This window comes from Manis pentadactyla, chromosome 3 (assembly GCF_030020395.1).
Source record: "Manis pentadactyla isolate mManPen7 chromosome 3, mManPen7.hap1, whole genome shotgun sequence".
Classification (NCBI taxonomy): Eukaryota; Metazoa; Chordata; class Mammalia; order Pholidota; family Manidae; genus Manis; species Manis pentadactyla.
This window is the reverse complement of record NC_080021.1, coordinates 29440725-29468404: the sequence shown is the minus strand read 5'-3', so window position 1 is coordinate 29468404 and position 27680 is coordinate 29440725. Positions and strand designations below refer to the sequence as shown.

The 27680-nt window shown below is 35.8% G+C and overlaps 1 protein-coding gene across 5 annotated transcripts in view; it reads right to left on the bottom strand.

Annotated features, from left to right (window-relative positions):
* Nucleotides 1-27680, bottom strand: part of CSMD3 (CUB and Sushi multiple domains 3) — a 1218504-nt gene that overhangs the window by 6090 nt on the left and 1184734 nt on the right. For all 5 annotated transcript variants that reach the window (XM_057497816.1, XM_036876426.2, XM_057497817.1 and 2 more), the window contains 8 exons: nt 19854-20027; nt 19628-19701; nt 14627-14738; nt 12323-12502; nt 10253-10318; nt 4937-5095; nt 2623-2735; nt 197-284 (listed from right to left, as the gene is read on the bottom strand). In XM_057497816.1, coding sequence (XP_057353799.1) covers nt 197-284; nt 2623-2735; nt 4937-5095; nt 10253-10318; nt 12323-12502; nt 14627-14738; nt 19628-19701; nt 19854-20027 — 966 coding nt within the window. The remainder of the gene's footprint in view (nt 1-196; nt 285-2622; nt 2736-4936; nt 5096-10252; nt 10319-12322; nt 12503-14626; nt 14739-19627; nt 19702-19853; nt 20028-27680) is intronic.

The window sequence follows — 27680 nt, the reverse complement described above, 5'->3', positions numbered from 1 at the left end:
CATATTGCACAGTTAGTACATAGAGAATCAATATTTTGAAGAATGTGATTATTTAAAAGGCTATCAAATGTATCAATGTATAGTCCTGACAGTGCAAAATTCAAAATGTAGTACGTATGTCTAATACACAGAATCCACAGTACTTTTTTATGATGTCTGGAGTAATAAAGGAATGACATGCAAATGAATACATTACCCAGTCTTTGTAGTCCAAATTGCCCATAATCTTTGCCCTGAATAAATCCTTGAAATACATAAGTAGCTCCATCAGGCTCAGCAGAAACCTAAAAATATTTATAAGTTCACTTAAATCTGAAGAGGCACAGCTATATTTACCCAGACTAATATTCAACATTACTCTGAAATGAATATTATGCAGAGTTCCTTCATCTGTATCTTCTTCCTACGTAAAACAGCATATTGTGCAAATATGCCATCATTAAAGTCAAAATCAAAATTTTCATTTTTTAATATTTATGACAAGGAAAAAAGAGGGTTGGTTATTAATATAGTGACATTAAATATATAGATTTCTTCTAGGCTAAAAAATCTATTGTCAAAAATGGTCTATGATAAGGATGAAACAGAATAAAGCAAATGGTCAGTTAAATAGCATAATACTGTATGTGCAGATCAGATTTCTGTTTAGTATTCATAGACTCCTCCTGCCCCAACCAGTCTTTACGGGAAGAGTTTACTTCCTGTCTCATTGAGTTGGGTTTGGTCCTGTAACTTGCTTTGACCAAGGAATGTGGGGAGAACTGATAATAGGTCAATTCCAAGCCTAGGCTTTAAGAAACACGCTCCCATCATAAGTGAAAGAAACCAGTCACAAAAAGACCACATATTACAGATTCTATAAATATGAAAGTACAGATGGAAATGTACAGTGACAGTAAATAGTTTGTGGTTGCCTAGGGCTGGGGTGGGGATGAGGGACAGATGGAGGGGGTGAGAGCTACAGGCTATGGCATTTCCTTTGGAGGTCAGGGGAAATATTCTAAAATCAATAGTGATGATGTTTATGCAACTGAAAATATGTTAAGAACCACTCAATTGCACACTTTAAATGGGTGAACTTCAAGTGTAAATTGTACACTTTAAATGGATCTCAAAAGAGCTGTTTTTAAAAAGGGGGTGCATGTTTCCACTTTGCTTCTGAGAGCTTCTGACTTCTGACAAGAGAAGAGTATGCTCCAGGTAGTTGCTGCCTCTCCAACCTGGGCCCCAGAAGGAGACACTTGGAGCAGATCTGAAGTTGCTATCACAGCCTCAGACAGAGCACCCACAACTAACTGCGGGCACATGAGAAAGAACTAAATACATATTGTTTGGTTCTGATGTTTGGTGGTTGTTTCTGATGCTATAAATGCTATTAGGTGAACCTTGCATGTCTATAAAGTCCTATATTTAAAAAATGCTTTACATGCATAGTGTCATTTGATCTCAGAGATATAATAGGAATCGACACATTTCAGTGTTCCTTGTAACTAGTAAGGTGGATCTACCCAAAGGTTTGTTCTAATTAGTTCCCAAAGTTATGTAGGTTATTGCAAAAGTTCTAAAAAAAATAAATAACTTTGAATATTCACCCAAAAAGCAAAATATCACACCAAACCATCCATAGAAGTCTGATATTTCACAAGTGATTTATTTCTTATCATCAGATGACATACTCTGGACATGGCTGTTTTTAAAAATGAAAGGCATCTAAAAGGAATAGCTCAAACCTTAATCTTTTATTAAGTGAATTCATTTTATTTATTTCTTATATTAAACAGTACAATTAAGCAATCTGAGTGCATTAAAGATATGAGTTAGCTCCCAACCTCATGAATAATGGCACTAATAGGGAAACTGGATGGACATTTTTTTCCTTCAGTAATCAAACTTACTGTAGCCTGTGTCCTGCTATCTTCTTTCCGCTTAGGTCTTTCTTGTAAAGGCTTATTACCTGATAGGGAATGAGCAGAGCTCTTACGCTTACTTTTTGGCAAAGACTCCTGGCCAGTATGTGAATATAAGACTCATTGCTTTCAACTGACGATTTAGAAACTTCATTCACTCAAGTAGCTAAACAGGACAGGGTCACTCCATGGTGAAGCTGTGGTAACTACCTCCCCACATGAAGCAATTCATATAACTACCTCTTCATAAACAACTTTATAAAATATTCAAAATCTGCTTAAATTTAATGGGCATTCTTAGTTTTTCGGAAGCATTTTGTAAATGTATTGCATATACTTAAATATTGGTTCCAGACAAAGACTGAATTATATTTTACCCAGATTTACTTATCATAGTATTGACTGTAACAAAACATTTGATGAAACCAGTGAAAACTATATGCCCCATCCATACAAGTACTACAAAAGAGAGCAAAGCTTACCAGAATCTAATAATCATTGGTTTAAAACTCTAAATATGACACTGAATAATTTTCTCAAAATAATTTACCCATAGTAGTAATTTTCTCATTTTATATCTGTGTGTGTGCATGTATGTGTATGTTCATAACTAGCTAAATTTAGAAAATTACCCTTGTTGTGGAATTGTAGTGACAAACCAAAGCACAAATTTGTTATGAGAATCGTCAGTGGACTTTTAAAGAACTATACTTACAAAGCCATCCATGGCCCAATTTTCCTCCTTCATTTTCTTCACGGAAGCATGTGCTGGCACTTTAATAAGATAGATGTGTAACATTAGGCGAGCTTCCTGGCTTTTATATACCCCTGTAAAATGTAAGGACATTTTAGTGTACTAGTTTTGCAAGTAGTTATGTTTCATTTTATTATCTATAATTCCTTAAAATATCAGGTAATGCATTTTATAGGAAGAAAAATAAAATAAGGCCAAGTCAAGGCCAGCCTCACTGTAATGCTTTTCACAAATCCTGCAATATGCACTGATCTCTCTTTCAGCTGAAATTCACAACTTAAATCTTAGCTGTGGGATATAGTTTGCCTATTCCATTAAAATTAAGTATTACTATTCTTAATAACATCAGTCCATGATATTGCAAACAAAATGATATTTCCCCCAGTCAGGTTAAAATCTTTAAGGATATGAATCAAATGTTAAAATTCCTTAATAATGAATTGGGTGCTAACCCTGTGACACAAAGTATTCTGTGTTACCAGAGCCACAAATATGAGTACATGTTGCTCTAATCTAAAGACAGGATGCTTAAAAGCATTTCCAGTAAAGTAGGAGATATGGTACACAACCAACTAAAATACATGAGGATCTTATAAATAAAAGGCCGGAAGAGACAGGGATCATTTCACACTGGAGTGATCAAAAGATGCTTATTCATAAAAGAGCATTTGAACTGGGTCTCAAAAATCAAGTAGGATTTTAAGTTCGAGAAGGTAAAAAATAGGTAATGGAATAAAAGAGAGAAGCAAAAATATATACAATGATTTTTTACTTAAACTGAGTATTTTAGGAATGGGAATAAACTATAATGTAAATGTGTTTGGGAGAACAATAGGAAATAAAGTTCTAAGTAAAAATGTTGTGATTAACTGATGGTTGGATTTTGGCTCATTGGTTCATTCACTTAATTTTCTCCTGTGTAATAAGGTATCATAAGAATATGCTGGTGATACAAAAGTAATGATACATAGAGCATGACCTAAAGTAAATTACCATTAATAGGGAAAAGACATAAAAGTAATTAAAAGTAATGTTGCTGGAAAAATGTTAAAATTGATTTATATGGAGACAGTGACAGAAAATTACATTATTTATGTTTTCCTATATTTGTAGGAATTTGTTTTGAAATTTTTCTAAATTAGAGTATACATTTAATCTGTGCTAAATTACACTGAAAATAATAATACTTTTAATTTGGGTTTAATAGAGGATCATTCAATAATACAAAATGATGATAGTTCTAAAATTTACAAAATCAATACATATTTTATTTTCCTTTTTATTTATATTGTAAATTATTTCAGTATTAATAATTATTTAGGATATATGCATAGCCCAGAGGTTGAAAAATATATATATTTCATTTTTGCAATATCAATATTTTAAAAGTATTTTAAAGTGAGAGCAATATTCCAAGTCACTTCTTGGGTAATAATATTTAGGGCCTATTCTGTTCCAAATACTTTTTTTTTTGCCTCTGAGACACAGTAATGAACCAGATGGCAAAGCGCTGCCCTCCTACAGATTATACTGTAAGAGGACAGACAAATAATGTCATGTCATGTCATGTCATGTAATACCATCCTCTACTCTACTGTAATTTTAAATAGTGAAAAGAAGAAAATAAAACAGGATAAGACCATCTAAGACTAAGAATGTGTCTGACTGTAAGGCTGAGGCTATTTCTGATAGAGTCATTGGGAATACTGTTGACAAGATGACCTTTGAGAAAACATCTGGGTGTCTGAAAAACCAGAGCCTTCAAAGATAATGAGAAAAATGTGCACTAGATAGAGGTAACAGAAACTTGAGAAGCTGAGCAGGTGGATGGGACTTTGGGTCCCTGATGTCTAACTAAAGCAGTACAGGTCTACCTTCTGTTTTAAATTATGGTGTCCACCTAAACATTGTCATTTGAAGAAATGATGTTGTGACCATAAAATAGCTTGCAAATCATTGATCCGGTCTCTTTGGTGTTACCAGAATAGAGAAAGATTTAGTTACATTCAAGTTAAAAGTTTTGTTTTACTTCATGATGTCTCATTCTAGCTACATAAAGATACTCCTAGGGAGCTTATTTCAGAATCACATAGTTTTATATTTGTAGTAATATTCATGCATCAATCTATAAATCAGAAAGCATTGTTTCTGAAGGAATAATGAATGTCATCAAAGAGATAACAAATATTTCATGGTATAAAAGTCATTAATAAAAACAATGAGATGGTGGAAAGGAGGGCATGAAGGCATCGCCTGCAGTTCTGCAGGGTCATACCTGAAAGCAGCAGTTCCATGTTGCTGTTACTGAGGGTGGCATTGACTCTCCCGGTGGAAGCATTGAAACTGGTAACGGTCAAGGTCATGGGTTGTTTCCTTCCTTTGAAATTGTAAGAGCCTTTCCATATATAATTTTGAGCAAACACATCATCAGGAACTGTGAATAGATTAAATAAGCACACCCATTCATTAATTTTCCAGTGCCCTGTAAATGTGAGCATTAAATAGATTAATGAATATTAGTTTGTTGAATAATGGCATTTCCCTACATCCAAAATAATGTGCAATTTGCATTATAAAATGAATTCTTCACGTAAAAGTGTTTCAAGTTTTTTTTTAGAATAAACCAAAACTAATAACCTAGTTTTACACATGAGTCATCAATAGGAGATACATCAACAACACCAATTAGTCTTAAGGTTTATATTTAGAACGCAGCTAAATATCAAGTTTACTTATATTTGGTCTCCTAAAGTAATATCTTTCAGAAAGTAAATAAAATCTTTTTACTGAGTCAAGTCCTGCATGCAAGTCCCAAGAGGGCTACTTTTCTCCTGGTACAGTGAATAGATTCATCGGAGGACGAGCAGAGTGAAAACTCCCTTTACATAATGGCCCAGGCAGACTGTCAGAAGGGGGGACTCCTCTGTCCCCCTTACAGAATGCTGAGTTTAGTTACTAAAATAATAGGTGTGCCTGAGGAAAAAAACAGGGCTCTCATATGGATAGCTTTGAGATTTACAGGTATTTTTAGAAATGAAAGAATTGTCACCAGAATTGCCTCTCATGGGAGAGCAATGAACTGTTGTAGAATCAGAGAATACTCTAAACGTTTTCAAACTTTCATCTAAAGAAGAAATGTCTTTATTTTAGATATAGCCAAATAAGACTTAGTATTCTATTTACATAGATTAGTTATATAATTTATAGTTATATAACTTAGGTATGTCAAAGTCTACTCAGATTCTGGGAAGAGGCTGAAAGAAGCTTCCTTGAATCCTATACATCACAATAAAGCAGATCCCCAGAAATCAACTATTCAGTGGAGCAGAGCTTATTTGGTTGAGTGAGGAAACAACATGATTTTTAGGGAAAAGCCTTTTTTTCCAAATAAATTATAAATTATTGACAATTTGTCACCTGATCTCTCTACCCACACCACATTTCCTACCATTCAAATAACAGAGACTGGAGATACAAATTGTTAATTCCCTAATATATATATATATATATATATATTTGTGTGTGTGTGTATATATATATATATATAGCAAATCAATAGAGCAAATGACTATAGAGGATCGACAAAAAATATACTCTAGATTTAAGCTTTTACTGAATATTTGAATGAACATGATTATTTTTTCTATGATAACTCAAAAAGCAATATAACAGAAGTGTTAGACTTGCAAGCACTGGAGTTACACTACTTGTATTTAACTCCCTCCTCTACAATTTATATATTATGTGGTTTTGCATAAATTACCTCTGTAAACCTGAATTCCTCATGATTAACACGGCATTAACCCAGAGTTGTTAGGAAGATTAAATGAAATAATGAGTGTGAAGGGCTTAGCTAAGTGTTAGTTGTTGTTGTTATTATTATTATTCTTCAGATAAAATAAGGGAACTGGACCTTAGAGCTTACTACGTAGTTAGTATCATGGAAAATCCATAGTCTTGGCTCTGTGACCTTTGCCAAGAGCTCATTCTAGTGGCATTCCCTCCCCAACCTCCAACTACACAGCTATGCTCTGCACATACAGAGCATAAAATTTAATACAGTGTATGCCTAAAAAAAACCCTTGATTTGGTAAGAACTTTAAAGAGTTTTTAGTTTTTTAAAAAAAATGTGCCTAAAACAAGTTGGCAGGAGGAATTTACAAGGTAAATTGCCCTGCATTAGAAAGATCAAGAATTTGGAGGTAATAGTCTTGTTAGTTGTAGAGGTAAGAGGAGCAAGGGAGAAGGATGTTCTAATGGCAGTGCCTAGAAAATAGTGGGCACTCAATAAATAAGCGTAGCTGTTGTCTCTCTGATTGTTTATTTACACCTGGCCTGTACTATGGATACTCTTTGCTACCCTGGTACCTTTAATAAAAATCTGCTGTGCCTAATGATTTTGTCCATGGTGTGTAGGGGAATTAAGGGGTGTTGGTTGAAGGAGACCCAAGAGAACCTCAGTGGCAGGAGAAAATAGTGAAAGAAAGGAGTTAGCAGGAGCAGTAAGGCACATTCAATCAGGATTAATCATTACTGTGGTAGTGTTAACAAGCTGCTCTCCAGAAACAAACAAAACTGATTTGTAGTATTTGCTGATCTATGGTGTAAATATTCCCACAGTGGCAGATTTCAGACTGCCAACATATCACTGAACACAGAGTTGGGAAGAACACACAACTTGGCCGTGGTGAACTTCACCTGTGGGCTTTAGGATGCCACCGCCACCGTCCTCCCCTGTCCCACACACAGACCTGAGAAATGTATCTCATGACAGGATGACACAGGCAGATACTATCTGGTCATTTATACCTCCACGTGAAATGGGAATAACACTTCTTTCTATTGTTATTTTTTTTGAGATCTACCTGAGATTGCAGATTTAGTAGTTCTTTGTAAATTCTAAAATGTCACCTAACTGTCACTGATGTGAGTATCAGTGAAAAGGAGGAAGACAAAGATGATTATGATCCTTTTTTTTCAAGACATCTTTGCATTTAAACTTTATTGCATAGGCTTTGCAGCATTGCTGTGTACTCTGACTTTCATACAACTGCCAAATTTCATTCTTGTTATTTTGGAATAATCTAATTTATGCTTTTAAATTAAATGCTTACAATGTTTTCCCATTTATGATAACATTTTTTACTCTAAAGTTTTACAGATACTTGTGTCCAGGTCAAAGAAATTCCTTTCCTTTCTAATTTATTATGGTTTTCAAAAATAAAAAATAGGTGTTAAATTTTATCAAATATTTTCTGTGTAAGTATTATAAAGATCTTAATTGTTTGCATTTTAATCTCTTAATGTGATAGATTACTTTTAAGGATTATTTCACACAAAAATATCTCTGTTATACTGTTGGATTTGATTTGCTAAGATTTTAAGTAGTATTTTTTCATCTATACATCTCGAGTCAAACAAGACTGTAATTTTCCCTTTTTTTACAATGTCTTTGTGTTATTAAAGTTATGTTGGACCCATAGGATGAGTTTTCTTGACTGCAAGAGATTTTATAAAAGTGGGATAATCAAGTCCCTTAAAATTTGGTGGAACTCATAAACGGGGTCATATGGATCTAGTTCTTTTTATGTGGAAATAGTTTTAACTCCTGCTTTATTTGTTATGGAATTATTTTAAGTTTTCCTATATTAATTAGTTCTAGTCAGATACAGTTCATTCTAGTAATCTAGTGAGATTAATTAGTTTCCTAGTAATTTGCCCATTTTGAATTTCTTTAAAGTTGAGAGTTATTGATAGTTTCCTATTAATATATTTTTAATTTATTTAATCTACTTTTTATGTAGTTATGGTTACATTTTTCATTATATTATTTATTTTTTGTGCCTTTCTTCATCAATCTTACCAGCAATTTTTCTACTTTGTTCATTTATTTAAAAAACTAGCAATGGTTCATGTATTAATTACTTGGGGATTATTTTGTTCATTTTTATTATTATATTGATTTGTGCTGCCTTTTGTTTATTCTGCTATAATTTTTTATATCCTCTTAAAAGGAATACTTAACTCATGAATTATGAGACTTTCTTTTAATGAAAGCATTTAAAGCTGTAAATTCCCTGCATGACTTGCTTTTTCCACAGTCCCCAAGTTTTGATATTTAGATTTTTTACTATAGCTAAATTTCAATATTATGTTATCCATTTTAATTTTTTCATTAATTCACAAATTATTAATTAAAATTGTTTATTTAGTTAACTTCCAAACATTCAGGAATTTTAAATATATGTCCATTTTCTTATTAACTACTTGCATTATGTCAGACATCAGATCTGAACATTAATTTTGCTTTGAAATTTTTGTAGCTTTATTAGTTAATATATGAGCAATTGTTATAGCTGCACCATGGTGCTTTTGAGGAAAATATATATTCTACAATTGTTTGATGAAGAAATATATATGTATATTTGGTCCAGCTTATTAATTGTATGTTTAGTTTTTCATATCCTTTTTCGTTTGCCTGATTTATTTATTGATTGCCATTGGCCATGTTTTGTGCAGGACAGTTCAGGTTTACATTTGATATATCGGAGCTATTATTCAGAGCACCTATCTGCTCCCAGATAAAGCACCTCCTCTGGAAAATTCTGGACACTGCCTGACCACTGTGGCTTTCTGACTCCATTGCTCAACTTCTCCCCTATGCTGACATATTTGATTGCCTTAGTGGCATTCAGTCTGTTTTTACTAATTGCTAAATAAATTAGTGTTTTAGAATGATTTTTTTAAATGGGCACTCCAGCTTTATAGCAAATATGTTGAAAACTTCTAAACACAACTAGAATTATATTCTAACACTGTTCCTGGCCTAATATAACTGGACCATATCTGTCTCCAAGGTACAGATTAGATGTTAAGCCTTCAATTTTATTTGTAGCTTTTCATTTATATCATGTAAATCAAATACTGATTAATACTTAAAGTAATATCTCATATATTGAGGTCTTACTATGGGTTAAGCACTTCACATTTCATTTTCATGAAGCTCTTTTATAATAATCTATTCATTATTCCTTTAGTATAAAGAAATGGAGGCTCAGATACATGAAATAATTTTTCCAAAGTCATATAGTAGGGAATGTATAACACAGTAATCACATTAAGGTTGTAGGACATAAAAGCCCATATTTTAATACCTAAATTTTAAATTTGTTTTTAAGTCAAATAATTGAAAATAAACTGAACAAGTTCTAGAAGTCACTGAAATTTTACTTTCACACCAAGTATATTGGTTCCTTTTTAAAAAATCTGTATTTACAGATTATATGTAACATATCACTTTTTGTTTAAAATAAAACAGCACCATTATTTTATAGTCATTTGCAGATATTCTTGGAGGGAAATTTTATAGAGAGACCTATAAGCAATATTTTTGAAATATTAAAATGTCACAGTATTACATTGCTTGAAATTCCACATTCTGTAATACAAATTTTCAAATTCTAAATTCTAAATAGTCAAATGCGTAGTTTTCCCATAACAAATTTTTTTCCTAAGTTAAAAGTCACTTTGTCAAGAAAATAGATCATTTTCAGAAATCATGATTTCTAGGAAAACAACTTAAATTACTAACCACTTAACTTTGGGCTGGGTGTTCCTAGTGCAGGTCTAGGGTCTTTCACCAATATTTTGGAACCAGCTGTGAAAAGAAAGAAAAATGTTTGCAAAACAATATAATTAATAACACACACACATACATAATGAGGCATTGTCAATTTTATTGTGCCATATACAGTTTTCTCCTAACGTCCTGTTGATCTCAGTCCCCACTTGACACTTCTGACGTCCAGCTTGCAACTTCAGTAATTACCCCCATTATAATCTAGTGGGACAAGGGGAAGTTTAGCGCCACCTTACAATTTTGGGATACTATTTCTTATTTTAGAGGCATTAACCAACTTGGAAATAGTTGATTACAACAGGGAAGTTGAAGGGTAAGGGTATGTTCTTACTGAAGGCAGAAATAATTTAGGTAGGGTTTATGTTTAAGAATAAAAATTTATGAAGGTAGCCCATGGTGTCACAAGAAATTGGGTAGACTCAAAGGTCAATATTTAATTCTAAAGTTTTAGGCCAAACCAAATGTAGCTCAAAGTAAGGAAATCACATGGGGTACTGGAGACACTTGCAAAGTTACAGGAGCTATGACATGCAGTTTTTGTAGACCATGTAAAGACTCAGATCTTTTTCCTAAGAACAATGTAACATCTTTTAAAGGCTCAAAGGGGAAGTGACTTGGGAGAACATCTTTGCAAGATGGAGAAAAATTTGGAAAGGAATGGTACTGATATAGGAGAAGTTCAGAGGCTTCTGAAGAAATCCCAATAGAGATAATGCTGAGTTAGACTACTGCAAGAGTGATGATGAGCAGAGAAGTAGACAGATAAAAAAAAGTTACTGAAATTCTGCTGGATTCAAAGGGACCTTTAATCCTTCATCTTCATGAAATATTAAAAAAAAAACTGAGTAGTGTTCTAGCTAAGAGAAGAGAGTGAGAACATTTCATGAGGGAGAAATTCATTAACATTTGTGGATGCTGCAAGGGAAAAATAATTAAAGGGCCTGAAATAAATAAAGAATAAAAAAAAGAGGAATTTACTGATGACCTTAACAAGAGTCCCAGGAAAATTTCCTTTGCTCCTTGTTCTGGAATCATAACCATTTTCTATCTGGCAAACTCACTATATCTTGGCCAGATGGGGATTTTCCTGGTCAAGCAGCAAGAAGTGGACACTTCATTAAGAGCTTGTCAAAATACTGTATCACTCTGTCTAAGTAATGGATTTGAAGAAACTGGCATTCAGACTCTTGCATAGTGTTTTCCTGACCAGTCTTTAGGAAAAGACTCTTTCTACCAGGGATGCTCTGCTGAAAGGGTATGAACCCAGCGCTGCAGGCAGCAATTTTTCCAGCTAAAGTGGGTTGAATAGTGTAACTCCAAAATTCATGTTCACCAATAGTCTCAAAATATGACCTCATTTGGAAATACTGGTCTCTGAAGATGTAATTAGTTGGGAGTCTTGAAGTGAAATGATCCTAAAAGAAACCTAAATCCAATGACTATTATCTTTGTAAGAAGAGGAGAAGACATATAGAGATACATAGGAAAGAAGGCCTGAGCCATGGAATGCCAAGCACAGCCAGAAGCTACCAGAAACTAGGAAGAGCTAAGGAATAATTCTTCCCTGAGAACTTCAGAGGGAACCTGGTCCTGCCAGAATAGAACCTGGTTCTATTCTATTTATGCCACTTCTTGGACCTCCCCTAGTTCAACAGTTTGATTTTGGATGGTGACCTCCAGAACTGTGAGAGAATAAATTTCTGTTCTTTTAAATTATCCATCTTGTGGGAATTTGTTGTAGCAGCCCTACAAAACTAATACATCTACCATGAACAGAGAACTAGAAGAAAGAATACAAGCAAGAAGACAAAATAGAGCATGGAAAATAATCTATAAAAAGATCCTGATAATATTTCTATGCCCCAGGTTTCAGAAGCATCTACATCACTCCTACCCTTGGAGTTGGCCAAATTATCCCTTCTTCCTAAACTAATTTGAGTTGAGTTTTTGTCTCTTGCGTCTGAGGAAAACCAGACTAGTACAGCATCTTCTGTTAAAAAACTTTCTGTAAAGAAAACTTACCTTCACAAACAGGAACTTTTCCAGTCCAAGTGTTATCAGATCTACACACTCTATGCTCTGTTCCACCTGCTAAGAAGAAGCCAGGCTGGCAGGTATAAATCAGTGTATACCCATGGGATGGAAGGTCCATCCCTACTACATCTGCATGGACAGGTGTTTCTGGTTGTTTACAGCTGTGGGCTATATTAAGAAAAGGGAAAAATGTTAATATTTTCTAGTCATGTTATGAAACTTTTGAGATGGGAGTCACAGTATTTTAGAGGTATTTAAAGCTATTATGTAAATATACCTTTGCATAGTTATTCCAATGAATCAAGGAAAATGTATCAATATAAATATGAGTTCATAGAGCAGCATTTCCTAAACAATCATCTGTGGAACACTGGCAGATGTTAACAAGTAAACTGAGAGGGAAAAAAAGACTTACCATGGATAAGTAAGCTCATAAATCATATTATATCACCCTTTCAGAGAGTTACAATGAAAATTCGCATTTTAAAGGATCTAAGAAGTCCCGCAGTAAGATACATTTTAAAGTTTGCCAAACTCAGATTTTCTATATGAGTTTATCAAGTATTATATTTTTTATTTATCATACTTATTTTTCATTGAAAACATGTTTTCTAAGGTTAAATATAACCACAGCTCATTTTGCTGTTCTTATATCAATACTTCCTAATGTAGGAAGTAAAATTGAGTAATTTTTTATATATGGAATTTTCTGGCCATATTTTGGCTTCATAAGCTAGTAGTATTCATTCACGGAACTTCTTGTCTCCTTTTCCACATGTTTCCTCCCTTCCTAATTCTCTAGTTTGATTCTATTACATTTTGGTTCTATTCTATTTATGCCACTTCTTGGACCTCCCCTAGTTCAATTGTTTTGTAACTTATAAATACAATTCCTTTCTCAATCAGAGATAGATGTTATAAGGAATTTTCTCCCTAAACCAGAAAGCATTTCTGATCATTTTTCCATGGGTATAGACCCTTAAAAGGTTTTCTTTGTAAAAAGTGTCCTGTAGACAAATTTGTCTGGAAAAAATTCCATTTGTTTCCCATTGGAGATTCACAAAGCTATAAATAATAGCTAACATTTCTTTAACACTATGTAAAAAATATTGTGTTATATGGCTTATATTTAATATAACCCAGTTAATGAAATGTCATCCTTATGGGGAAATACTGCTAAGGAGAAATACAAATTGTCTCTGCTATAACTTACCCCCCACATTATGCACATATTAGAAGTTGAGATGCTTTGCAGTAATAGAACCTGTTTACCTTTATTTAAATCATCATATCCCAAATACAGGTCATCAAAGAACCCTGGTTTACTATGAAATTACCTAGTTACATCCCACACAGCTATTCTAAAGTAATAATCTGAAGAATTCATTTTTAAGTAATTTTCTCATATTTAAATATAAGCCAACCAGGATGTGACATGACTTAGTGGAATGTTCTTCTGCTTTTCAGTATATGCAGGTCCATGAGGATGCCCACGATTATTTGGGTGGTTCTGGACAGGGCTAGAGTCAATTCATAGGACTTATTTGGACTTCAGCAAATCCTAAAAGCTAGATACCATTCTGATGGGTATTTCACTCCTGTTACTCTTTATTTATTCTCCCAAGAGGCTCATAATTTTACAAAATGGGGAAGGAGAAAGAGGGAGGTGCAAGAGAAAGAAGAGATGAATAACTCACCAGCTGAAATTTATTTTAACTATAAGTCAGCAAGACTGCTTAATGACCTGGCTCTGTTCTTATTTAATCTGTACAACAAGTGGTCTCAACTTAAGGTCAGGGCACATTTAGAAGCACCAGGAAATCCTGAAATAGTATTGAAACTTTTGATCAAGGTGTTCATTCATATTTCCTTTCATGGATGTTTCTAGCTTTCCTCAGATTCTCAGTTTCACAACTGACAAAATATTAAGAGTCATTGTGTTCTGTATTTCAGAGTACTTCTGTTTCACAGGGGTAGATCTATGACTTTAGAAGCTAAATCATCATCTAAAATTGCCAGATGACTGAACACCACAATTACAAGGAGTTGGTGAAAAAAACAAAACTGTGTCCCAAGCCTTCTGGCTTCTTTAGAAAGAATGTTCCCTAATGGGCATGGGGTTTGATATAGTAATAAAATTATATACATCAATTATGTTTTATCATAATCTAAAAATCCCAATGTGATACATCTTTTGTATTTACTTTTTCATTTATTTTCACACTTGGAAGAAAAAAATGCATAAAAATTTCTTACCCATGGTAAGTATAATACCTTAGCCACAATACTTACGTATACACTCAGGCTGAATGCCACTCCATGTGAGGTCAGGAAGGCAAGTGCGTGTTGTAGACCCTTGGAGAAGGTGTCCTTTTTTGCAATGGAACTGTATAACACTACCAACCTACAGCAGATTACAGAGAAAAACACATGTACCAATGCAACTTCAAATTCAGTAACAAATAGAAAAATCCTTGGATCAGAAAATGCTTTCAATAGAAATTCTGCATGGTTGCAGTTGGAAAGAAAAGAAATTGAAATATGACTTAAAATTTGGGAAAAAAAATCAAGACTCAAGAAAAAACCTAGATCTCTTTGTGTATATATCATCACCAAATATTTGAGTGCTCAAAGTATATGTAGGTGCCAAATGTTTTACCATGGTAATATGAAGAAAATATATAAAATACCAAAGACCAATAAGCTACATATGAATACAAGATAGTTAAATAAAGATAAGTGAAAATGGTTAAAGATAGATATGGAAATAAAGATAACTTATGTTGTACATGAGGGGCAAAGAAATATGGAAGATATTAAATGCAATATGAGAATAGATGCAAAGGTTTTTACTGAAGGTTGTGGAGGAACAAAAATATACAATGGAAGACATGCCATTTGCACTAAGCTTTAAAAGATGTGGAATTTATGCAAATACATAGAACACTGGTTCTCAAAGTGTGGTCCCCAGACCAACAACCTCAGCAGCACCTACAAATTTGTTAGAAATGCAAATTCTGGGACATGGGCACAGACACACTGAATAAGAAGTTCTTAGGATGAGGAGCAACAATCTGTGTTTTAACAAACCATCCAAGCGATTTTGATGAGGTCAACTGATGTAAAATTAGAGAAGATAACATGATGAGAAAATGCACAGAGGTTAAATTATATGTCATATAGTTCAGGAAAAAAATGAAAGCACATTTGATTTCCTGGAATGGATAGTTCACACAGTAACTTGATTATGTTGGGGGTAATGTGGGAAGCAACAATGTATAGTAAAAAAGAAAACAATTTGTACTTGGCTTTAACTTTGTATCTGATCTTAGTTGGATAAGGTATATCTCCTTTTTAAGAATTAATTTCCCATTTATAACTAAAATGACATGTTATTTGTCTTGAGATTTGTTTTAAGGATTAAATTAAATAGGATATATAATCCACTCCACCCAAGAATGGCACTTAAGTTTTAAATAAATTCCAGTCATAATTTTTATATCAGGGACATAAGCAAGAATCAGTTTCTGAAGGGTCTCAAATGACAGGCTCTGACATTTGAAATCTTTTTTAAAAAGAAAAACAAAGTTGCTAAAGCTTTCAGAACAAGTAAAATTTATATACAAAAAACAAATACTATCTTTGGAAAATTAAACTAGTCATAGTAAGGAGAAACTATTAAAAAGAATGACAAACATTAGTTATAATTATGAGCTGGCAGTACCATTTCAGATTCTCATGGATAAAACTGGATGTAGATGTGGGGAAGTCATTTACGCAAAATATACTACAAGGAAAAATCATCAGTATTTATTCAATCATTAGAGGTGAAGACAAGACAGGGATAGATATTTAGGGTCTGCCATGTCAGCTTTCTCCAGCAGTTGGAGTCTGAGAATAATCAATCATTGTCTTATGGCTTATCACACAGAACCTGTTTCCTTCCTTGCCCATTTGCTAAAGTAACATGAGGTAAGCCTTGGTACAAGATTCCATTTGGATCTTAAGACAAGGTAAATTCCACCATTTCTCATTTTCATGCTCATCCAGGGCCACGCTCTACTAGCAACATTCAGTTCTACGAGTCATTCTCTGACAGCAACCTTTATCCTTCCAGATAACTCACACTGGGTCTTCCATGAAACCTTCACCTTAGCCTTTTGGAGATTTCTTACCCTCTGGATGCCCCACTTTTTTCCAGGGCTACTACATTGCTCCATTTCAGAGAGCACCGTTCATGCTGCATTCAATAGAAATGGAATCCTCCTTCACCTTGTATTCCAGAGCATGTCATTCATATGCTCCATGAAGCTTGTACTATGTGCAATATGACTTCCTCATATGGTCTAGATTATGTGACTAAGCATGGAGATGTTGCAATTCTGTTCAGTCAAATCAGTTGTACAAAGCCTATCACCTCTATCAATGTGGCAATCTTACTTTAGGCTGGTTCTCAGTTAATGGTGCTGCCTTTTTACGTATAAATCTCTCCTCATTTAATCTACTGCCAAATGTTGGAAACTTTACCTCCTAAATCTCTCTCAAGCTGTCCTTTTCTCTCTTTCATACTTATACATCATGGCTCAGTATCTTTTCTACAGGCTGTGGTTTTCAAACTTTAGCAGATACTATAATCACCAGGGGGACTTTTCAGAACACAGATAGTTGAGCCTCCTCAAGAGTTTCTAACTGGGTAGATCTGGGAGAGGCCCAAGAATCTACATTTCCAAGAAGTTTTTAAAGTGCTAGAATTTTCATCACTGTATTTATTTGTGCCTAATTTCAAACATTACATATTTATTTAACTGAATTATCCTGCATAGTTCCTAACTTGGAAATATGCATGTTTGGCATTTGCTCCATAACTAATCTAGATGTTGTATCAATCATTCTGACAGCTACTCCCTTCACTACCAATCTGTTTTTAGCCAAAGAGAGTTCCTACTTACAGTATTTTGGAAATAAGAGAATTTAAACTGAATACTTTTTTAATGCTAGGGTTTTCATCATCTCTAGCAACAGGTGATATATTTTACATGTTAATTTATATATATATATATACACACACACACACACACACACAAGAATCTTCTATATAAGTCTATGTAGAAAAAGAGAGTGAACAAATATACACATTAAAAAAATAAAGAAAATAATTTGAGTGCCTCTACAATTTGTAACTTCTCACTCTCTCTTTGTCCCTCCCAGAAGTAAGTGTCTTAACTGTTGTGATTTTACTTAAGTTACTACACACAACCTGATCAAACCAGGGGTGGATACAAAAGTTGAGACATTCTGATTCTTTTTCTAGAAATTTAGAACTGAGACTGAGATAATTATTCAGTTTTGGTATGTGACTGAGATGTAAATAGAAATAATGCACCTTTTAGCCATATGGTCAATCTGCAGAGAGAAAAACGGAGTAGGTAAACAGAGTAGTGGAAAAAATGAGTACTGTTGTCTAGTTCCTATATTAGGACTCAATGGGTCACCTAAATATTTTCTCTTAGGGTTTCCAACATACCTGTACATGGCTAGTAATGCCTTTAGGCTTAAGCTACTCAAAATAATATCTGTTACTAGCAGAAAGAATTTTCTCAAACAGTAAGAATGTTTTTCCAGGACTCCATTTGGAATCCTCTAATAAATTGGCATTAGTGAGTTATGTAAACTTTTATTCTGTAAACTTTATACAGATTTAGTAAATATAAATAGTACACATATACATATATACACACATACCTACCATATGCATGTAAGAAAGTTATGTTCATAATTTAACTTACTGAGTACTCAGTATATCATTTGTAATTTTAATAGAGATTAATATAATTATAAATAATTAGCTCTTACCATATTTGAAATCTATTCATAATTATCTATAAAGAATATTATGATCAAATATACGTTAATTAGCCAAATAATCTGAATTCAGGTTTAGGATAACTTTGTGATAACGTTTTTCAAAGATTACAACAGAATTCTTAAAATGTAGAGTTAATGATTCTATTCATTTAATTGGATGATTATTCTAAACTCATTCTTGCTTATTTCCATTTCCATGATCGCAAAGGGTATTTACTAGACACGACTAATACTCTTCAGAAAATCACCTGGTTTAGTGCACAGAGATTACCAACAAAATTCTGTATTCTGTCAGGATATTGTCCCTGATTTGCTCTGTGATCAAACCAGTCACGTTCTATTTCGGTTTCTTCACCTGTGTGATGAGGACTAATGATGTTTAGTTAGTGGTCCGTTCCTCAGATTTAGATCAATTACTAAAAGCTTTTATAGAGATATGAATCTAAATTTTTCTTAAAAACCAACAAAATAGATACTGAGACACTTTTTCATACTTGTGTATCATCTAGATAGGCCTCAGGCAAACCAGAATTGGAGATGCTGTCAAATCAATGTTCATACTGTGCCTGGAAACTATTTTTAGTAACAAAAATATGGCACCTTTGATGAGTATTCCCTTTAAAAATTGATGTTCTTGAGGTTCACACTGAACTTCACACAAAACACACAATTTAGAAAACCCTGCAACACAAGGCAACTGGGTAATGGTGTGAACTGGCAATTTCCTTTTGGAATCAGCGAGCACCTCGGCTCCCTTTAGGCCCCTGAAATGAAAACCTTGCTGAATCTGTACATAAAATCTAAATTGAAAAAAGAGAAAATAAAGTCAGCCACACAGGATTGGGCATGCTAAAGAATTCCAATAGAACAATCCAACTATGTTTTCTGTAACAATAGGTTATGGTTAAAATATTTTTTCAGAAATGTTCCATATCAATGACAGTGTTTAAAAATATTTCAGTATTTTATACATAAGACAAACCATTTTAGTCTTATTGCCTTATTGAATAAGTGCATTTTCATGTATTTGTTGAATCTTTATCTCAGAAGTTTATCCTTTAATCTCTTTCATACTTACTTTTCCTCACGGTTCCCCCCACACCTCTGTAGGGTCAACTTATTTACTTCCTCGCTCTCACCCTCTCTTACATACTAACTACTGTTAATGGATTTTTTTTTGTGCTTGGATAGCTCCGACTTTTCTTTTCTTTTCTTTTCTTCTTATGGTCAGTGAGGCTATTTTCTTGAAGCATATTTTTCTTTTCCTGATTTGCTTCCACTCTTATTGCCTGTTACCTTTTAGAAATGTTTATGAATATGGCTATACTTATTTTTCTGTTGGAGCCCACAGGATTATATGCACGTGAACCAAAGGAGCTTTTTGATCTAGTTTTATACTAAACAGATGTATTTATTCAAAGTTCTCACTTGAAATCCAAATGTATTGTTCTGAGATCCATGCCGTGGTACTCCTGGGTTTTCACATGAGGTACGAGTGGGTTCTAAAATAAAGATTAAAAACATAACATTCCTTTAAAATTTATAATCATAATTATTTAGCAACTATAGTTTATAAGATAAAAAAAAAAGAAAACCATGATGTCACTACTCCCCAGGAATTCCAGAATTATAATCAACCTTTAATCAATGTTACCGATGCAGTGAGGTGACGAACCACTCCAAGTGCCATCTGCCTGACATAGTCTGGTGCTTGACCCCACTAATATGAAAGGGGAACCGCAGCTGTATGAAACCTCCGAGTGGTATATGAAGCTTTTGCCTTCTCTTTTTCCTTGGGCAGGTATACCAGGGTCACCGCAAAACTTTGCTGTAAGTGAAAATAAACATAGTTATAGCATAGATTAAGGATTCATTAGAAGAAAAAGGTTAGAAAAATGACAAAAATAACTGGAACACTGCACTAAAGTATCCATGTTAATTTCATTCAATTTTTTATGCTTTTGTCTGTATGAATAAATACTGAATATGCAGCAGCATAATATTCAAAAAAATTAGTCTGATTCAGATATTTTCTATCTATTAGCTCACCTTAACTGTAGAATTTTTGTAACTTTTTTTGTTTGCTTTGTATGGACTGGAATCAAACCACATATTTGCACAACTAGGTTTCAAGGTTAGAGTGTATTCCTGAAAAGGCATGTGAATCACAGATAGCTCTGTCAGAAAGAACCAAACCATAATGGTCTAGGTCGTAGTTTCTAGATTTCTCTGTCTTTTCATATGTATGTAAGGATGTGGTTATTTGTTTTGTTGTAGTCAGTTAAACACTCAAGCACATATTCCAGTATTTTGTTATCTTCTCCTTCAAAATAGTTTGGGGACTTGGGGGTGGTTTTTAAAGAATAAAGAAGGCCATGGGAGTCCAAACCTATATAAAACCAAGGAATATCAATGCTTTACAACAACACTGAGAGATCAGTTTAATTTGTAAACAAATTGATTAGATTATGTTATTCAACATATATTTTTTAATCTACTAAAAGACAGGCACTATTATAGGTATTTTTGGGCAGTGGACTTGCTAATAAAAAAAGTAAGATTCCTGCCTATGCAGAGTTCATGTATTTGTGACACAAACAATAAATAAAATTAGTAGGAAAAAAATGTATCATGTGGGAAAGTGGTAAATCCTGTGGGAAAAAATAGTGAAGCAGAAGGAGATCTGGGCTATGTATCGGTGGTTGTGATGAATGGTGAGGGGTGGAGATGAATTTTAAGTAAGGTGGCAAGAGTGTTTCTCACTGACAAATGGTTTAGAAGAAACAAAAGCATTTAGTCATGCTAATATCAAAAGGGAGAGCATTCCAGACAGAGGAAACAGTTTTGCCAAAGTCCTATGCTGGGGCATATCCAGGATGTTGGAAGAAGAATCAGGCCAGTGAGACTGGAGCAGATGGAGCAACAGAAGTGTAATAAGGGATGAGATCAGAAGGTTTCAAATCTAGCAGATAATGTAGATAGAAGTACCTATATCCTATGCTTCCAATTTTTTTTTAGTAAAAAAATACTAACATATAATTTACCATTTTTACCATTTTTTAGGTGCATTCAACTTACAAATTGCAGATTCAGCACCTGGAAGCTGACATCCAAATGTTTCTAAGTATAAATGCTCCCTTAAGATGGTTAATGCTTGAGTGACCATGCAGGTAAAAATGCAGTATTTCCAGAATCTCTTGCCTGGCCTTGGTGAATCTCCATATCAATAGATGTTTCTAAGGAGTGGGGAGAAGTAGTTCATCTTCATATCAGTAAGTGATTACAAGGGTGGGGGGAGTGAAAGTACCTCTGTACCAGAGAGGTTGGGGTAGCTTTTTACAGCCAGATAGCAAGAGACACAGGCAAGCAGAAGTGGATGACTACTTGTAAGCAATAAACAGGTTCTCCCACTTTATTTCTCCCTTTGACTGATTTTGGTTTCAAAGGTAATTTGCCCTGGACTGAGAACTGACTTCCACCCGTGGAGTTACACCTGGCGGTAGTCAGCAAAGTTTCTGAACCTGAAATCTGTCTTCATGGGTGTGACAGAGGTCTGCCCCTAGAGATGGTGGGGAGATACCTGGGAACACCCCTGTGGATGGTAGGGAGGCCCCAGTGACTGCAACGGTGGAGGGTGTGGTGTCACCTGGGAGCCCCTTATCTGTGGGGCTTCCAATTGGGGAGACTTAGTGGAAACTGGTCTAGGGTAAAGCACCTCCTAGATGGGTGGGCCCTTCCTCAGGATTGGGGAAGGGTGGAGACACCAGTGCTGTGGAATTAGCCCTCCATGAGATAGAAGACTGCTTATAGGTCCTCAGTGGCCATGTAGCAGCCAGGATCATGGGATGTTTGTTTCTCGAGATAGTAGAAAGGGTTATCAAGGAGAGAGACACACTTCAGCAGGAAAGAGACACACTTTGGTGTTCCCTGGAAGAGAGCTGGGTGATGACCTACGGGATGCCGTTGAAAAAGAGAGACAGTTATTGAGAAGATGGGTAGTGCTCCTAGAGTATATGTTAGCAGCGAGGGAGGAGCAGCAGGAGAATCTGCACTGCAGGAGGCCGTGGGGGAGGGGGGATAAAGAGCAGTGCCTACAGCCAGCAGTAGACATTCAGTCCTTCCACAGGGATGCCTCCACAGTCCCACCATATGTCATGGACTTGTAGCCCAGGACTTGGCCACATAGAAGAAACCACAAATGGTGGGGCTGTATCACTACATTGATGATATTATGCTCACGTCTGATTCTCTTGCAGATTTAGAAGGGGCAGTTCCTAGACCGCTGCAACACCTAGAGAAAGGATGGGCTGTGAAGAGCCTCAAGGTTCAGGGACCTGGTTTGTCAGTAAAGGCCTTGGGGGTTGTATGGTTAGGTAAAACTAAAGTTATCCCAAAAGCAGGCATAGACAAGGACCAGGCTTTTCCAACCCCCTAACACTGTGGCAGTATTACAAGAGTTTTTGGGTCTTTTGGGCTACTGGAGAGTGTTTATCCCACACTTGGCACAAATTCTGAAGCCCTTATACTTGTTGGTGCAAAAGGTTATCAGGTGGGACTGAGATGAAACGTGCAGCTGCTTTTACTGCTGCTAAGCAAGCAGTCAAAGCCGTACAGGCCTTGTGTGTAATGGACTCATCAAGGCCCTGGGAGCTAGATGTTTATGTAACCGAAGATGGTTATGGATGGGGTCTTTGGCAGTGGCTTGAATGGACACACAAACCTATTGGATTCTGGTCACAACTGTGGAAAGGAGCAGAGGTCCGGGATACCTTGACAGAGAAGCAACTGGCTGCTGTGTACCACCCCTTGCTGGCTACAGAGCCCATCACTGGAACAGCTCCAATCAAGGTAATAACCATCTAGCCCATCATGGGGTGGGGGTGAGGTTAGACCCAAAGACCATGGAGTGGCATGGCACAGGCACCTTCACTGGTCAAATGGGGTACATACTTATAGCACTATAATGCCCTTTCCAATAGCCCCTTAAGTGGAGAACTCCAATGCTTATTGGGGCCAGTGACATATACCAGTGGAAGCAGGAAGAACTTGCTTTTGAGCCACTGGTAGCTGAGTCCTTATCAGGAGGGAAAAGCTGCCATACCTGAAGATGCTTGGTACACAGATGGCTCTAGTTGTGGGCTGCCGTGATGTGGAGGGCTGTGGCTTTCCATCCTAAGACTGAGACAATATGGATGGAGGATGGAGAGGGGAAGAGCAGCCAAAGGGATGACTTGTGAGCAGTACAGCTCATGATCACTCAGGAGCCCTCTGCTAGGATTGTCTGCACTGACAGTTGGGCAATCAGGGCTTGACCCTGTGTTTACTGACACAGTACCAGGCCAACTGGAAGGCTGGTCACTGGCCCCTTTGGGGCCAAGAGCTGTGGCAAGACCTATGGGCCTCTGGTCAGACTAAGACAGTTACCATATATCAGGTAACTGGCCATTTGCCTTTGGCATCCCCAGGGAATGATGAAGCAGACATATTGGCCCAGGTGCTAGGAGGAAAGCCTGCCTCTGATATAGCCCAATGGTTACATCAGCGTTGTTTTCATGTGCAGCAAAAGATAATGTGGGCTCTAGCCCATCAGTGGGGTTTGCCATTAACCTTTGAAGAAGTCAGCAGAGCCCAGAAGAAGTGTCTTGTGTGCTCAAAAAGTTACTTACACGGAGTCCCATAACAACATGGGACAATAGTAAGGGGGCCGATACCCCTTGTCAGTGGCAGATAGACTATTTTGGGCCCCTGCCCGTATCAGAAGGATATCGGTATGCCATGACTTGTGTGGACACAGTTCCTGGACTGTTGGTTGGTTTTCCTGCTTGTCACATAGAACAGCAAACAACCAAAAGGGGCCTAGAGCATCTCTTTGTAGCCTATGGCCAGCCTCAGGTGACTGAGAGCATCAATCTTTACTGGACATGTGTTACAAGGATGAGTGCAGCAATTACTAGGAATAAAGTGGAAGTTTCATGTACCATATAACCATACTGGAGCAGGCATGACAGAGAGGTACAGTGGTTTGTTGAAATCTGGCCTGAAGGTGGACACCAATGGTCTTACAGGGCTCGTCAGTTCCCTTACGGACAGTGTTATGTCATTTGAATGAGAAGCCCCCATAAGGAGCCTTGAGCCCTGTGGAAATGCTAACACTCCTTGCTGCCTCTCCTATACAACTGTATGTGCAAACCAAAGAGGAGTTATTGAAGCCAGGATATGGGCAGTAGAACAACATCCTGCTGCCAGCCCCAACTGCATTAAACCCTGGAGATTCTGTTGAGTGGATGTGGCCCTGGACATTTCAACACATGGACCAACAATGGCTGGCCCTTCTGGTACCTTAGGGAAAAGGCCTGGAAGCTGGCTTCCTGTACGTTCCTGTAGCAACAGTAGAGTGACCTCAAAGATCATGATAGTGTACCCAAAATGTCCAGCAGGTAAGAGAATCTTACGGGGAAGTTTATTTTATGGCCAGTGCATGTACCTCCCAAAGTCCTATATTGACCCTTATTTAACTCCCACAGCGAGGGGGTTGAAAGTCTGGTATTCTAGAACAGGAAGAGATACCATTCCTGCCACGCTCCTATCACAGGACCACTCTGTTGCATGTGTCCTACCTGATGGACAAGATTTGCCTATGCTGGTGTCATTAAAACAAGTATCTTATCGCCCTTTAGGTAATTTTATTCTACAGTCCTTGTGGCCTGGACCCACCCCCTGGGTTCAGCTGCTGTGTGATGATTGCTCTGAAATCCCTACCTGTTCAGCTACGGTACCTGTTGAATGGATGAGCTATGGTCTTAACCTGCATAATCCTTTGAACCTAGCTAAATCCTCTGGCTTGAGGATCATCATGATTTTATTCCTGTTGTTATTGTATGTTATTAGTCTGGTTACAGTGCTCCAGTTTTCTTTCACTGGAGCCATTGTGGAAGATGGGGAGTGAGTAGATTATGAGGTGATATTTATGGAGGGGTGGGTTGTGGGTAAAACTGCAATATTTCCAGAGTCTCTCACCTGGCCTTGTGCATCTCCATATCAATAGGTGTTTCCAAGGGGTGAGAGAAGTAGTCTATTTCCATATCAATAGGTGATTACAGGGGTTGGGGGAGCAAGGGTATACCTGGACCAGAGAGGTTTGGTGGGGTTACTTTTTACAGCTGGGTCGTGAGAAAAACGTGTGAGCAGCAGAGGATGACTGCTTGTAAGCAATAAATGGGTTTCTCCCACTTTGTTTCTCCCTTTGACTGGTTTTGGCTTCAAAGGTAATTTGCCCCCAGCTGGCAACTTATTTTCCACTGGGAATTACAGACCATAAAATGCATCATCCAAACCAGGACACTTTTGGGTGTGAGTGCAGGACGCTAACTGGACAGGACACCTCCCAGGACAACAGGAATAAACTATGAATGCTCCAAGAAAACTAGAGTGTATGAATACCCTTATAATAGAATACCTCAGCCTTAAATTCAAGGCTCAAAGACCTTCCCTAAAAAATCAAGACTACAAGAGTAACTTGAATTTTAAAACCTCATTTTAGGAATTTTATTTTTCTTTTTAAAACAGTTACAATTAAAAGTAATCATTAAGTAAATCTTTCAAAAATGAATTGGGGAAAACTTCAGAGTAAAGTAATTTGGGTAAAACACATTTTTGTGTGTTGTGTTCTGTTCTAATTTTCACCATTTCTTAGGTATTGTAAACCTTAGAGCTACTTGGCATCTAAGCTCCATCTAGTAAGATAACATCAAAGTCAAAGGGCCAGGGTCTTTGTCTTATTAATCTTTGTATCTCCAGCACATTTTTAACTCATTGGATATTTCCTCAGTAACCATTGTCAATGGGCATTTCAGCTTTAGCAACAGTTTCTATCCTAAGTTATTCCATAACCTACTTTCTGAAGCATTTCTTTTGCATAATTCAAATGGCAATAGTATTTTATTATTATTTGCATTTTAATAGAGCCAAGAATAAAACATCATATCAAGTTAACCTATTGATTGAGATTTTTTTCAGTCATTTAAGACAACTGTACTATAAATTCATCTCTGGAATATCTCCTTGTCCCTACCTGTTCTGAAGAAGTCAGGGAATATGAAGTCTTATTTAGAACATTCCAAGATGATCCTTAGCATAAATCAGAGTTTTAAGGGCAAATTTGTGTGACATCAACCTTGAGGTATTAGAACAGACTTACTATAATTAATCATATTGCTGAGAGGGGGTTTCTTCAAGTGCTTAAACTGCAGTCTTAACAGATTACAACATAATAGTAAATTGGGGGAGATTTATTCTCATGCTTAATATAACTGGTTATTAATATCTCCCTGGAACAAATGTGCTATGAATGATCTTAGGGGCCATCAGGCATGCCTGGTATTTGCAATCATTTCATAGGAAGCTCTTCATGTAACCTATGCAAAGTATACCTAATAGTCTGTCTTCAATTAGTCATTATAATTATATTATATGTATATTAAATATATATATAATTTTATACTAAAATATGATTCATTCAAGAGAGACTATGTATAAAATATACAAATGTCACCAAGTTATTAAACAAGTATCCATGAGCCCAACACCCAACATTGCCAATACTTTACTTTTGATTAATTATTTTATTGAAGTATAGTTATATATATAATATATATTATATTGGTTTCTAGTATATAACATTAGTGACTCAACAGTTATATACATTATTAAATCCTCATCCCTACTAGTATAGTTGTTGTCAATGTAGAAAGATGTTACAGAAGTATTGACTATATTGTCTATGCTGTACTTTCATCCCTGTGACTAATTTATATTATGATTGAGATTTTATGCCTGCTTATCTGCCTCACCCACCTCATTTCTCATCCCATCCCCTTCCCCATGGTGTCCCTCCCAGATAGTGTTCCTTTTCACAGTCCCATAACAGACCCTGTTTCATCCTGAATTCTAGGTTTCACTTCTCCGTTCTGTACATTTCTTGATAATTTTACCACATTCATGTACATGCTTACATATTGAATTGTTTAGTTTTACCACTAAAAACAATGCTGATGTTAGTATTCTTATACATGTCTCCTCATGTACATGTACAAAAATTTGTGTAGGGCATATACTAACAAATATGATTTCTGGGCCACAGATTCTGCACATCTTTAACTTTGTTGTATAATAGCAGATAGGTTTACAAATGGTTGTGTCAATTTACACATCCACCATGAGTATATAGAGGTTTACATTTTCCACATCTTCACAAACACTTGCTATTGTCCAGTTGTTGTTTTTTCAGTCTGATGGTTAGGAAATAGCTATCCATGTCTTTTGTCCACTTTTATTATTTTCTCTTCTTTGTCTTAGATATCTTTACATGTTCTATATACTATTGTAATTTTTCATGCATGCTGATTAGAATATCTAAGTTTATACAGTGAGAATCAGATATTTCTAAATATAATGTTTATGATATCTCATATATACAATGAGA